Source organism: Anolis sagrei, chromosome 3, assembly GCF_037176765.1.
Source record: "Anolis sagrei isolate rAnoSag1 chromosome 3, rAnoSag1.mat, whole genome shotgun sequence".
NCBI classification, from domain to species: domain Eukaryota; kingdom Metazoa; phylum Chordata; class Lepidosauria; order Squamata; family Dactyloidae; genus Anolis; species Anolis sagrei.
The window spans coordinates 73651044-73666509 of NC_090023.1; the positions used below are offsets into that span (position 1 = coordinate 73651044).

General features: G+C 39.3%; 1 protein-coding gene across 6 annotated transcripts in view; it reads right to left on the reverse strand.

The window, feature by feature from the left end:
- Window positions 1–15466, reverse strand: part of DSCAM (DS cell adhesion molecule) — a 396804-nt gene that overhangs the window by 141929 nt on the left and 239409 nt on the right. For 5 of the 6 annotated variants that reach the window (XM_060770299.2, XM_060770298.2, XM_060770300.2 and 2 more), the window contains exons 10-11: window positions 13404–13523; window positions 9554–9727 (exon numbers count right to left, since the gene is read on the reverse strand). In XM_060770299.2, the coding sequence (XP_060626282.2) occupies window positions 9554–9727; window positions 13404–13523 (294 nt within the window). The remainder of the gene's footprint in view (window positions 1–9553; window positions 9728–13403; window positions 13524–15466) is intronic. The other variant, XM_060770303.2, reaches the window with a different exon arrangement.

Consider the following 15466-nt stretch of genomic DNA (forward strand, 5'->3'; position numbering starts at 1 on the left):
CCTGCTAAAACTGAGATACTCTGGCCTGGCCAGACGCCAGAATTAATCCAGTCTCTGCCTGATTTCGATGGGGAAGCTCTGGTTCCGTCTGCCACTGTTAAAAGCCTTGGGGTTGTGTTGGACTCAACGCTGACGATGGAGGCCCAGATCACTGCCATAAGTAAGCAGGCCCTTTTTCATCTTCGCCAAGCAAGGAAATTGGCATCCTACCTTTCGGTAGAAGCATTGGCAATGGTAATCCACGCAACAGTCACCACGAGGTTGGACTATTGCAATGCCTTATATGCCGGCCTTCCAAAGTCAACAACTCAGAAGATTCAGATGGTCCAAAATGCGGCGGCCAGGCTGCTAGCGGGATCATCTATAAGATCCCATATTACACCGATTCTGCAACAACTGCATTGGCTACCAATAGAACATCGGATCTCTTACAAGATACTGATCCTGACATTTAGAGCTCAAAATGGCCAAGGACCTTTATATCTTAGGGACCTCCTCGTTCCTTTTTCCCATCACTGGTTACCTCGATCCACCCAAGAAAACCTCCTATATATACTGGGCCCTAGGGAGGTACACCTAGAAGCTACAAGGCGTAGAGCTTTTTCGACCTATGCTCCAATTCTGTGGAACTCATTGCCTCCATATAGTAGAGCAATGTTGGAGTTGTGACCTTTTGTAAAGGCGCTCAAGACTTGGCTGTTTGGTTGTGCATTTAAGTAAAGTGATCAGCTCTAATTTGCCAAATAGTCACTGTTGTATGTTTTTATGTTAAATGTTTTTATATTGTGTAAATGCTATTTTAAATTGTAAGTCGCTAGGAGCACCTTGGTGGAGAGCGACTAATTAAGAAATAAAGTGAAGTGAAGAAGTGAAGTGAAGTGATAACAATGTATAGTTTTTATGTAATAAATACAATTGAAAAGTTATGATGGTATGGCATGAGCTAAAATATTCTGAATTATCATTACAAGAGCATTCCTGTTCAGAAACCTTTCATTACAACAAAATATTTCTAGCTAAAAAATGTTTAAGTCAGGGGATGGGGTGAGAAGAATCGGTTTCTCAACTTCGTTGGTTTTCTTTTGCAATGGTTGACCACTCATCTTATCACAAAGGCCCATGGATTTACCCCACACTGGGGTTAATCAATGGGGTGTTTGGAGAAACTGCTCTCTATGCCCCATATTGCCCACCTTACATTTTTCCTCATCCCATGGAGGGGGAAAAGGAAAGCGTCGCCACCCAGATCCCCTCCACTGAAGGGAAGACAACATGGGAAGGCTCCCGTGTTGCTGCTGTGGCAGTGGGCACTGCTTCATCTCACTTTTTGGCACAGAGTCCGGCCAGAAGTCCTTTTACACTGTGTGAGGGCTATGTGCCATAAAGCAGGTTAAGCAGTGTACAACAGGCAAATTGGCCTGTCTGACGAAATCATTAAACTGCTCTTAATTTTCCTGTATTTGCGTTACTAGGCATTACTGATAATTTGGTATCTGATGCAGAAATAACATAGAAATAATAGGAATAAGTTTCTGCATCATGAGAAAGACCAGCTTGATATGTTTCAGCAATTGTTAGGTCAAAATGAACAATATTGACAAATTAAATCAAATAACCAAGTCATGCAAGTCCCGCATAAGTAAGTAAAAACTGAACTTTCTGTAGACCACCTAAAAGCTTTTCCTAAAATGCATTCAGGGATGGATTTATTTTCTTTTTTTTTTACCACCCTCTACTTTTATTATGATTTGCATTGTGGTGATCCATTTTAAACCTTTATGCTTTTTAAAACACTCTAGGCTAATCCCCTTCCACTCTTTTTCTCTTTTCTCTATGGCTGTTCATCCATGCCAAGTAAGGGATTCTGAAGCAGCATCTATTTACCTTATCTGTTGTAGGCTGGCACACTACTAGTTTAGGATTTGCTAGAGCAGAATTCCATTCTTTCTCAGTTTAAGCTGTACAGCACTGTTTTCTGCAGAAATACTACTGCAACCTGGCACCATGCATCTATGTTTCTCCATCTCCCCTTCACCATCCTCCCAATGTTGATGCTGCTAAGAACCTTTGGGTTAGACAGAAAAGCACTGGGGCCTAGGGATCGGGGGCATAAAAAGACTGATGTATTCCTGTGTGGGGCAAATAAAAAGGTAGAGTAAGATGTGGTTTAAGAGTTGTTGGTGCTTTTTTATAAAATGGGTTAAAACACACAGATAGCCTTTAAAAAGACAGTATCCTCATTTAAAGAAAAATATTGATAAGTAAAGTACTCATTTGCATATAAAAACACTTTTTCATTCTTCTATGGTGATATATCTGGCAATTATCCTGCAGAGATGCAGTGTTCATTTCAGCCAATTGCCAGAGGCTCAGCATTACTGAGACTAAAAAGGAGAAGAAGAAGCATTAGAATCAACAGGAGAAAAAAGGATATTCCGGTTTTTCTACCCGCTACCTTGAACATACTTCACGTTTAATTTCACCCTATTGCCATGGGCACTGTGTTGTTATGACAGCTGATCTGCCATTGAATAGCTGTAAAAGAAAATCAACAAAGGATCGCTTCAGTGACTTTCGATGCAATTTATTGGAGCTTGTATCTTGCGGCTGCTGCCGCCTGTCGGGGTAATGACACATGATGGGTGATTAAAGTGCAAGTCCTTACATCAAAGCTGTGCTGATGGTCTGAAGAGGCAGCAAACAGCACTTGGAGCTTGTTCATCTCTCATGGTGGGAGGACCTCATTAAGACCAAAAAGAACAGGGAAAAAAGGCCTGTTATACTAACAAGAGCAAATGCTTGTGTCTAGGGAAATTTTTTCATGTTTTCAAGGTTTAGCATAATTTTCCTTCTATCTCCTCTCAGACTGTGCATTAATTTTTTTATTGATTTGGTGTTATGCGCCAGCATGTGTTTGATGAATACAGTTGTGATGCTGGGTGGCTCTTTCATTCCGTTCATTTTTATATAACAACAGCTTTAAGCTTCCATCAGATAGAAACAGCCTTTCTCTCTGATCATCTTAAATGACATTGAAAAATAAGGCAGTATTCACTAACAGCAAAATCCAGCAGAAATGGGAGGGAGCAATCCCCTTCCCACTGCAAAAACCCCCCTCCCCCCCCCCAAAAAAAATCAGTTTTGGAGGGCTAAGAGACCTTCCTGGACAGTTTCTAGGAGATATGTAGAGCTGCAGCTAATAGAGGGTGGAAGTGTTGGAAAGGGCATTCTCTCACATTGGTGCTGCAGTGGCAATGCAACACAAAGCTCAGCCATAAGTATATATTTATACAATGTTCAGTAGAGTCTTTCTTATCCAACATAAACAGACCGACAGAATGTTGGATAAGCGAAAATGTTGGATAATAAGGAGGGATTAAGGAAAAGTCTATTAAATGTTAAATTGCATTTTACAAATTAAGCCACCAAAACATGTTTTTTAACAAATCAACAGAAAAAGCAGTTCATAGCCATGTCCAAATTTGAAGGATATTGGCAGTGACAGGCATTTCATTTGTTCTCCAGAGGAATAGCTGCTTTGACATGTGCCACAGTGGTTGTTTTTATGTTTCATGTCAGGACAAAATCCAGTGTTTGTCTGATATATGGCATGCTTTTATTTATCCTGGATTTCCTTAATAAATTACATGAATGTGGGTTGGAGGGCCACCTTGCCTTATTGGGAACAAGAAGAGAAGGCTTATTCCAGTATTACTGGAAGAAAAGTCATTTCAACCTGCATTGGTAGAAAGCTTGGGAAAATCCTTGCTAGCATCAAAGGAAGCAGGTTAATTTCCTATAAATTGTTCCCTGGCATAGAAGAACAAGTTGTATAGCAATAAGTCTGAAATCAGGCTTGAAGAAAAGTGAGATAACCATTCAAACAGCCTTCAGTGGCAAGCAGGAAATGACCAGTATGTATTTGAATGATAGAGGATGCTAACAAGGAAAGTATGAGCAATGCTAAAAACAAAATGTGTGACAGTAGTTTCAGGCCTGTATGGCAGCACTATTCTCTGAAATCATATATTCCCTTATAAATTGATGTATGTAAGGACAATCTGCAGCCATAGTTGGGGGAAACAGTGCTTGTTCTAAGACTACGTATCTCATAAATGAACATAAAAATAATATTTTGGTACTACTCATCTAAAATTCTTAAAAGTTTGCATGAATGTCAGGATCTTGCAAGACTCAAAAACCTCATCTTGTCAGGAGAATGAATAAAATGAATATTCGTTTAATTCCTTTAACACATTGAGATCATTTTTTCATGTCTACAATGTTTTCCATATGAGTCATTGTGTAATAAACTACAATGGTGTACAATTGCTATAGTCATTTGACCTGTCAGTTCAGTGCTCTACTAGTTCCTCCCTGTGACATAGTCATTGATGAAACCGTTGACCCTGAAAAGAACTGGCCTACCACTGCTTGCCAAGCTACATTTATAAGCCTGAACTCTAGGTTCATATCCTAGTTTACTAAGACACTACAGTATATGATTCTCCTTCACAACATAAAAAGAAACTTGGCTGCCTTATGTGCTGAATCACACCTTTTTACCATCAATCTTGTCAGCCTTCCATGGATTCAGAAAAGTGTCCTTCCCAGCTGTTCCAGAGGAAGCTGGTGATCAAACCTCATTTGCAGCTTGAATTCCATTATGCTCAACCATGGCACTTCCTTGCCCCCCAAGGTATCTGGAAGCCTTTACTGAGGCTGAGTACCAAACAGTGTTCTGTTTTTAAAAGGGTAAGTCAGTCCATAGTTGGATGTGGCTTAGGCCAATTTCTACAAATGTTGTAAAACCGTAAGAACAAACTTCCCTACGAACACATATATTGTACAGAACCTTCAATAGTAAGTGCATTTTTGTGGTATTTACCCTGCTAAAACATTGCTGTACACACTTGGTAACCAAGAATGCCATTACAAAATGATGGAGAAGAGCTCATTCCAAAGGTGATCTGTATTCTGGTCCATGTATTCATCTAAGAAGTGCGCACCTCATCAGTTCTCTTAAAAAACCAAATGAAATCCTTGCTCATACTTGCTTGCAAGAAAGAAATACCTCTTTATGGTTTAGCATATTACATTTGAAGATGTTCTGATGGAATGAGCAGCCATATCCACGCAAGCATGAAAACTCTTCAAGGAGATGCATATACAGACTACATAAACCGGTTGAGAGTTTGGCAAAGTTACTTCTTTGAACTACAAAGACACATAGACACATCTTATTTTGGCTGTGGAGTTCTGGGAGCTGTGGCTGCAAGAAAAGGAGATTCCAAATACACAATTTTTAAAAAGTGCACCAGTACCAACTATGTACACTGATTCTTCCTTTTTATCAAACAAAATATGATTTTAAAAAAGGAATAGTGGGGAAACAAGCTTTGCCCCACACACCTTCCTTCCTTCCCCCATCACATGGTGGGGATGCGTCAGGGAGTGTTGGCACCCTGTTTCTATCCCCATCAGGTGAGAGAAAGGGCAGCAACACGTGGCAACACGCAATGCCTCATCGCCCTTTCCCCCATTATATGGAGAAAAGGAAAGGAAATTGCAGGTAGCTCCATTGGAGCGAGCTACCCGAAAAAACTTTCTTCCCATGGTGAAGGAGGATGGGCCTTCTAACCCTTACCAGCAAATAGGTTTTTGAAACTACATAAGAAATCAAAATGCTCCCATGTATAAAATGGAGAGGGTAATCCTCCAGTCAAAGTTGGGAAAGTGTCTTCTGCCTTTTTCATAATAATATTTCTCAATAATATAAACCTTTTTAAGATGGTAAAAATTGGAGAAAAGGTGTTGCTGTTTGTTACTGAGCTAGGAAATGTTGGTGTTTATAGGCAACTTTTTCAGAGTGGTAAATTTCTGGACTCTTGTGACCTAAATTATACTGCTTAATCCATATTAGTTTCTCAGTTCCTTTGACATAGTAAAGTTTGCTCTGAAAGCCTCTAATTATTAAGGAGATTTGGGGGTGGGAGCATCCATGTAAGTTGGAAAATATCTGTCACTCATTTTACATGCTTGAGAACTATATTCCTCTCTAACCTTGTCACCCAGAAATGTTGCCTATAGCACAATGCCTCTCCCATCTCATTCTGAGAACAAGGAGAGGCAGTTAAAGAGTGACCTTGCAGGGCCCTGCAATCACATTATGTAGGATCAATTAATGGCTAGCAGAGTGAGTCAGACTGAGAGGGAGCTTGGGGCTTGCATCTAGTACTACAGCTGTCCCTCAGGACTGGAGCAGAAAAGCCGATAGATGAGGGCAGGGAACAAAGCAAGGGAAATGGTGGAGGAAAGGGTAAAACAACAAAGAAAAGAATGAAGGCACACGTTTTAAAGAATGTCACATAGGCACTTATTTTATCGTCATTCCTGATTATTCACCAACCTTGTAATTTTAAATATTGAACTTCAGACTGAATTGAAGGCATGTTAGGCTAAAGACACCCTGCCATGCAAATATTGCCAGCTATAACTGCTTTGCAAACACAAAATTGAAAGTGGGCACATTTGTAGAGGGAGGAGAGAGCAGACATATATGTGTTGTCTTAGAAGCAGAGAAGCTTTCATTTGATTCAAACAACAACTGGCTCTCCAGAGAGGCTCCTGCTTTTATTTGATAAGGGATGCTCTTTTATTACACATGAAACTGAATAGCAGGATCAGACAAAGGCAGCATGCAGCTTAGAGCTAAGGAGAAACCCAGTTGTTGTTGTTTTAAACCCCGATTGTCAAATTACATGGCATTACTACAAGTCTATAACTGGTCTGTTAATAATAGCTTTTGGAAAACTGGAATCATCTTTAAAGAAAAATAGTTAGAAATTCCTCATATTCTTGCTTGCACACACTGCATTTGGTTAGCTCAACTTTAATCATGACAAAAAGCCTCTCATCACAGTGGGGCAACTAATAGATTCATCCCTCAAGATGGGATGGCAAATACACTCTGGATTTTATGCCATTCTGCTCCCCACATCCTGTGGGTTGAATGGGAGCCATGCTAGTATTAAGAACATTTTACACAACACGATTATAAAGATGTATGTTATAGTCCAAGCTTATTTTGAGACCTGGGAATATACCTGAGGAACACAGACTATCACCTATAGAGTATATATCATGTTGGATATTGAATGTAATACAGAAAGCTCTCCGAGAGTGCATGTGTGGTGAGGTGTGCAGGCAGACTCAAAGTACGTCTGCAGCCAAGCTCCAGGCCTGCCTGCCTGACTGCCTGCATGCCCCGCCACATACACACTATTTTTCCAAGGCAAAGAGGTAAGTCCAGATATACACAAAAGCTGGCTTTCATGTCGAGAAGATTTTTGTGTGGGGAGGGGGATTTCTGTTTCATGCTTCTGAAGTAATGGAGGACATGAAACAAATGGTAGAAACTGTAGAAATAAATTTCAAATATATTTCTATAGTGTATACTCTGAGCCATGTAGTTGCTAATAACTAATAAATTGCCCATATATCTTTTACAAATAAATTGCATCCAGGTGATTGTGCTGGTAGAACAAAAATGTGCAAAAATGCCCCAATGTGAATTCAAAACATTATTTAAAGTCCTACATGGTTTGAGTCCAGGTTACCTGCAGGATGGCCTGAGGACATTTTCATCAGATGCCCCAAGACTGTGACTGCATACTTCTAAATCACATTTTGACAGGTTAAATGGCCAAGTAATCAAGTATATGAAACAGTGTAGACTGCGAGATTATGTTGTGCTACTTCCTCATAGAATTAGAGTTCAAAGGGACCAGCACCTTGCTTAGTGCCGCAAAATATGCAATAACATTGTGATAGATTTTAATGTAGTTCATGGTGTATAACGGATTATTGACCTTTGTGACCAGAGATCCCTGACACAACTATTATACAAAGGACCTCATCACACTGAAGGTCTATTTCTACACACTTCAATGACAAAATCCCACAGATCCTATCAAACAACGTACAACTTGTGGGAATTCATCTCCACTGTGTGTAGACTTGAAAGACAGACTGGAATTGGTCCACACATCCTCCTGCTACTAGAAACGCTTAGAAATAGGTATTTTACCATGGAATGGGAAATGGCAAATTTACCCATTTTCGGTTTGTTTTTTTGAGTGTGAATATGAGTGGTTTTTGCATGCCCTCAATTATCCTTCTGCCACCATTACTTCTTGAACACAGAAATGGACCGGTAAATAATTCTATCCTCCATTTAAAAAAATGTTGCTGTAAATGTACAATTGTGAACCTTTGAAATTCTGCCTTATTGATAATGTCCTGTTTCGAAAGTTCTTCTACAATTACACTTTTTTAAAAAAATCGTGTGATCTGGCCACTCCACATACAATGAAATGGGAGGAGGCAATAGCCACTTGTGTGATGAACAATAAAGCAAATGGTTTAACTAGAAATTGTGCAAAGACACATCCTGTGTGATGGGGTGAATAAATTCTCTGCTTTCTCTCAAGACGGAGCGCCATGGAATGCAACAACAAGAAGACACTACCCCTGTTCTCCCTCACCTTGCGTGATGAGTTCCATAGTCACTTGAAAGAATTCAGTACTAATCCATTAGTAACAGACTACAGAACAGCATCTGGTAAGAAATTTTTAAGAGGCATATGGAGATTGGCTAGCTATCATTTTTCTCCACTCTTTCAGGGGTGAAAAACATAATTTGTAATATTCTTTGCAACCTTTATAACTTTTTTTTTCATTTGATAAAATTCAAAATATTAATGGATGGGCCTTTACTACTCATGGAACCTTATGATCAAAAACTCCTGACCAGAAATCATTGTATAAACATTCAAATGGCAACTCAGCACAATTTAGACAACTTTTTTGATATGGCAACTTTAGCCATATCAAAATCACTTTTGTATTTTGCAGTCCTAAATATTTCATGCTAACAGAATACATGGAAAGTTACTGGCCCTTCATGTGTGTTACAGATACTTCTGTAAAGCACTTTTCAATTCAAATTATAACCTTGATTTTGTAGAGGCCATCCATTTTTCTTCATTTAGAATGATAACTTCCAGAAGTCTGGCTAGTCTAGTTAATGCACAATTGAGAAAACATGTTGCTGATTTAAAATAATAGTTACTGCAGTGTCTGATACACTATCCTGTCTTTTCCAGTCACTGAGCAGAAATAAAAAAACACAAAAAGTACATTAAAATAGATAAACAACCCTTCTGGAAGCACCAAAATGCACTGATTTCACCCTAGATTCAATCTGAGTTAAGCATGTATCAGCAATTTAAAAGTCTCACATTGTACTCTGAGTTCTCTAAATATATAAACTGACATTACAAAAAAGTTTACAGACAATGTTAGCTGCTCCTCTCATTGATCTCTTGAATCTTTTTTATGTAAATCGCATCCAGTAGCATGATTGTGCTGAAGGGAAAAGAATGTATAACTACATCCCAATGTGAATGAAAAATATCATTTCCATAAATGAGATGACAGATATGCCTTTGCAACTTAATAGTTATTACTTGGATCAGGAAGAAATTCTTACTTTTAACAGTGAGGTACATGGACTTGCTGACGTCAGCCCCCACATCATTGCTGACCTTGCAGAGGTAGTATCCGCTATCTTCCTCCAGTACGTGCTTGATCAACAAGGATCCATTTGTGAGAAGCTGGATGCGGCCATTCAAGGCAATTGGCTGGAACTGGGGAACTCCAGCACCTATTTGAAGAACAAATGAAGAATCAGGAGATAAGAAGGCTGGAAAAAAACCAACTGTGGATAATTATTTTTACTATGGACAAAATATGATCTAGAACCTTCACATCCCAAAAACATAAATCAGTCTGAGAGCGCATCCACAGAGTCTGCAAAATGTGTGAGCTCCTGCACTTTTACCTGCTGCAGGAGAGACCATGTGGCCTGAGTATTTGCCTTCCAGCATTGTCGCCTGCTCAGCCCTGGGCTTACCCACGAGAAAACCTGCAGCCACACCCTCATTCCAGCCAGTTGATCTGGCAGCCTCCAAAGAGAGAACATAAAAGGACTGATCAAGAGGCCTGGGAGAGCTTTGTTGAGCTCTGCTGTAGGAGAGACCATGGAGCTTGAGGATTTGCCATCCAGCTTTGCTGCCTGCTCAAACCTGCACCCACACCCTCATTCCAACTAGCTGACCCAGCAGCCTCCAAGAAGAGAACATGGCTCCCGCAACCTCGCTGCGTGGCTACTTTAATGGCCGTGCCGCCCATTGCATGGCTGCCAGAACATCTGAATGGCATGCCTCCATGGCACGGACTCACCATGCAGCTACTTTAATGGCCCCGCGTCCCATCATCCGGACATTGGAACAACTGTAAAGGTGCTCATTTTCAGGATTCCTCTGCTTCATGTGTGGCCTGCTGCTTCTGGCCGCTTATTCCATCAGCCAACTTCGGTTGGGTTTGAATGTTTACTTTTAAGCTGTTTTATTGTCTTTATATTTGAATTGTTTAATTGATTGTTTAATTGATATGTCATCAGCCTACTTTGGTTGGGACTGAAGGTTTACTTTTAAGCCTTTTATTGTATTTATATTTGAATTGTTCAATTGATATGTCATGTTTATTACTGTATCTTTAAATCAATATACTAATTGTTTAAATTGATATGTCATGTTTAATATATATGTGTAATGTGGCATTGTATGCCATGGTCTGTAAGCTGCCCTGAGTCCCCCATTGGGGTGAGAAGGGCAGGGTATAGATGTATAATAATAATAATAATAATAATAATAATAATAATAATAATAATAAGCTATACCTGTATAAAGTTTGTAGAGTTTGACCATTCCTTAACAATTTGTCTGATAAATGAACAGAGAATGTATGTGTGTGAGAGAGGGGTTAGGGGAAGTTTGAGAAGGAAGCGGAAAAGGAGAGAATTAAATAAACTAACTGAACAGCACTATTTTCAAGTAGTACCTGGAATCCCAGAAGAAAGTCATAAAACTGAAATAAGTTTAATAAAATGATTGAAAGCAGGTATTTTTATGAATAAAGCATCAAATGCTTCAGCTACTGCCTTCCTCAGTGATGTCAGATGAAATGAGAAATATCTGAAACGTGTAATGCTTTATTCATACAAATACCCGTTTTCATTTATTTATTAGATTTCTTTCAATTTATGGCATCCTTCCAGGATCCAGATTCTTCTTGGAAGCAGTGCTATTTTGTTGCTTTATTTCACTAAGGCACATAGACACATGGATCCCATAAAGGATGTAAAAATACACATTTTTTTATCTAATCATCCAGAGCATTGGGGTGAGGCACCATCAGTACACTAAGGATGTCTAACTTTATTACTCCTTTACAACTGATGCCAAGGAGGCTGTGGTAGTACTAAATCATTGTCTGGAGATAGTAATGAATGGATGCAAGTATATATACTGAGATGTAATTTAGACTCAGATCTTGATTGCTCTTGGACCCCAAACAAACAGTGCTGCTCCTGGAAAGCAGGTTGCTGTGGTGGCCATGAGTGTCCTTGCTTAGCTCCAACTGCTCTGTCAACAGTAGACTTTCTTGAAGAAGACAGATTTGGCCACAATTGATGATGTCTTGGTTCCTTACCTTCCAATTAGAGTACTGTAATGCATCCTACATGGGGATTCCCTTGAAAAGTGTTTGGAAGTTTGCAGCTAATGCAAAATGCAAAAGTCCTGGTCTCAGGTTTGCATTTAAACACCGTATAACACAAGTCGTGAAAGAACTGGACTGACATCCAGTTTGCTACCAAGCTTGATTAAAGATGCTGGTGTTGACTTACAAGGCTGTAAACAACTTGGGGCCTGGATAGCTGATGGACCCTATGAGTCTGCCAGATATGTGAGATCTTCAGAGGAAGCCCCATTGCATGTCCCAACCACTCAAGAGGTTACATGGGCAGGTACTTATAACAGAGTTTTCTCTATACCAGAGCCTTAACTGTGGAACTTTATCCAAGGAAGTTGGACTGGTCCCTCCCCATTTAAGCTTTTCAGAATGGCATTCAGTGTTTAAAATTGTTGTTTAGTTGTTTTAATACTGGATTTTAGAATTGTTTTAGGCTGCTTTTAGGAGAGTTTCAAGAGTATTTATCATGTTTTAAAATGTTTTTATCTTATTGTTCAATTGTTTTACTTGTTCAGCACCGCAGGGGGCCTTGTGGTCTAAGAGGTGATGCAAAAATAGTTTAAGTAAAAATAATAATTTATCATTGACAAAAAAAAATACATCTGTGCACATCATGAAAACAATGACAACTGTTCTGCTAAACAAATTTCTGAAAATAACAGTGTTTCTTTTAGAGAAGACACTTTTGTTTACAAACTTTTTTATGCACAAAACACTGTTTGTTGGGAAGGGTGCAATGCAGAAATCTCATTTTTCTTGAGCTCAATAAATTCTATATTCATTATTATTTTTATTTTTGTTGTGCCAAACTAAATGTTTTACCTTTTTAATTGGTTATTTTTTACCTTTTTTCTTTCATCAGAGATAAGGACCTAAGCATGCTACCAGTTAAGAAAGTAGAATTTAAAAATTCAAGCTCTAAGTGCTGTAAATGCTGTGAAACTAATTGTACATCCCACTGTCCCCAGCTCATATATGCTGGTAGCCATGATTCCAATTATTTTATTTTGCTGGACTTGAAAAATACTTTCCTTGATTTGTTTTGTCTTAAAACAAAAACCAGCTTTCTTTCCATATATGATGGAAAATAATTAAGTGTAGGACATTGTTTAATAAGATTTTAACGGGGTTTTTTTTTACAACACGTGACAGTTTCATATGGTTAGGTAGAATAAAGTGGTGCCAAAATTAATACTTTGTTATGTGAATTGGACAGAAAATATTAGTGCATTTAGTAAAGTATAATCTAAATCACTGGTTTGCTACTACCACTTGATTCGTGCTACCCATGGATTTATTTTAACTTGTTTAAAATTTTAAAAAATCAGTGATGAATAATGAAAACTGTTACAACAACATCCAAGTTCATTTATACTTCATAACAAGGATCTATAAACACTATAGTGCAGGGAGGGGAATAACGTGGCTTTCCAGATGTTAATGGACTACAACTCCCAGAATCCCTCAGCATTTACTATGCTGGCAAGGGGTGTTGGAAGTTGATATACAACAACATCTGGAGGGACATTTAATTCCCATATCCGCTATAAATGGCCACCCTAAAACACTAAAAAAAGAAAAAAAAGAAAATCCACAGGACACCACAACCATACTACAGGGATAACCTAGGACTAAGGATGTCTCTGAAAAGAAATGGATATGTGCTGAAATCAATACAATAATTACTTTAAAGGTTACATCTTCTATAAGATTATTATTAATAATCAGTAAGGTAGGGAAAATACCTTTGGAGTACTTCCAGACTATTGTCGGGACAGGATAGCCTTCTGCAGAGCAGTTTAGGATCACAGCTTTCCCATAAATTCCATCTTGATCACTTGGCTGAACCACAAATCTGGGGGGAACTAAAGGTAAACAACAAAAAAAGAATGGAAAAGAAACCAGAATTAGTTTGCAGAGTCAGAAAAAATTATAAGAATTACAGTTTCCGTTTTCTTAAAATGAAATGGGCAGAAATGTTGTAGGAGTTTTTAAGTCAGCCTGAGTTGTGCTTTTATAGAAAGAATGTTAGCTGGACTAAACTGCCACTGAAAACCCTTCCCAATAATCAGCTGATAGAGTAACCCTTGAGCAGTCATGGTACACATCACCTTTACCATCTTGCACAATTCATGTGGGGCTAAAATAGGATAACCCAAACATGATGTTGCTCCAAGTTTTAGAGGAAAGCAGTCTGCAATGATCTTTAACCAAAACTCTTGGTTTTTAAGTGTAAGCAGAAGGGAACACATTTGAGTGTTATGTATAAACAAACCGCTGCCAAGAATTTCCCATCCAGATGGGATGGACCTCTCTCCAAGTTAGGGCAATATCAAAAATGCCCTGAAATCTATGGTGAAATGGGACAGAAATTAGTAAGAGATGCTCATTCAAGGCCTCGTCAAGTCACAAATCCCAATGGATGACTCATTCCTCTCTCACAGTCAGACCTACCTCACAATTGCTGTAAGAATAAAATGGATAGAAGGAGAAACATGCATGCCACTGTGAAAGGATTTTGCTGTTTCAAGGCAAGAGGTCCTATTGCAACCCAACATAAAACATTTGCAAAAATAAGGGAAGTTCCCAACATGAGGTGAATTGTTTTTAAAAAAGGGCAGGCCCTCTTTGTATGGCAACCAATGGTGGCCTTACCTCTCCTCACTTTCTATACCTACTGAGATACCAAAATGTTTTCTTTCAGCAAGCAATTTTTAGAAACTTTTTAGGAACTTCTGGATTCAATGAAAATGGAGATCAAACATTAAAATAACCTACAGTGAGTATTGAGGCAATTGCTTCAGCAGAATTAAAATGTCATTACTAACTTTAATTGGTTGAATTCATAGGGTCCTTGTAGATCAGTGTTTCTCAACCTGGGGGTCGGGACCCCTGGGGGGGTTGCGAGAGGGTGTCCAACGGGTTGCCGAAGACCATCAGAAAACACAGTATTTTCTCTTGGTCATCTGGGTTACGTGTGGAACGTTAGGTCCAATTCTGGGGCAATGCTGACAGGGGGTAGGGAAAAGGCAGAAGTACTTAATGCCTTCTTTGCCTCGGTCTTCTCACAAAAAGAAAGTCATCTTCAACCTCAGCAAGATGGAGTGGATGAGGGATTAGAGGACATCCAACACCAAATTGGGAATCAAGTTGGCCAGGTATACCTGGCTGCTCTAAATTAGTTCAAGTCCCCAGGGCCAGATCAACTACACCCAAGAGTACTGAAGGAACTAGTGGAAGTCATTTCGGAACCATTGCCAATCATCTTTGAGAGTTCTTGGAGAATGGGAGAAGTTCCAGCAGACTGGAGGAGGGCCAATGTGGTCCCAATCTTCAAGAAGGGAAAAAAGGATGACCCAAACAATTACCTCACGTCGATACCAGGCAAGATTCTGGAAAAAAAAATTAAGGAAGTGGTCTGCAAACACTTAGAAACAAATGCGGTCATCGCTAATAGTCAACATGGATTTATCAAAAACAAGTCATGCCAGACTAATCTGATCTCTTTTTTTGATAGCGTTACAAGCTGGATAGATGCGGGGAATGCCGTGGATGTAGCGTACCTGGATTTCAGTAAGGCCTTCGACAAGGTTCCCCATGACCTTCTGGCAAACAAACTACTCCAATGTGGGCTAGGCAAAACTACGGTGAGGTGGATCAGTAATTGGTTAAATGGACGAACCCTGAGGGTGCTCACCAATGCTTCCTCTTCATCCTGGAAAGAAGTGACAAGTGGAGTGCCGCAGGGTTCCGTCCTGGGCCCGGTCCTGTTCAACATCTTTATTAATGACTTAGATGAAGGGCTAGA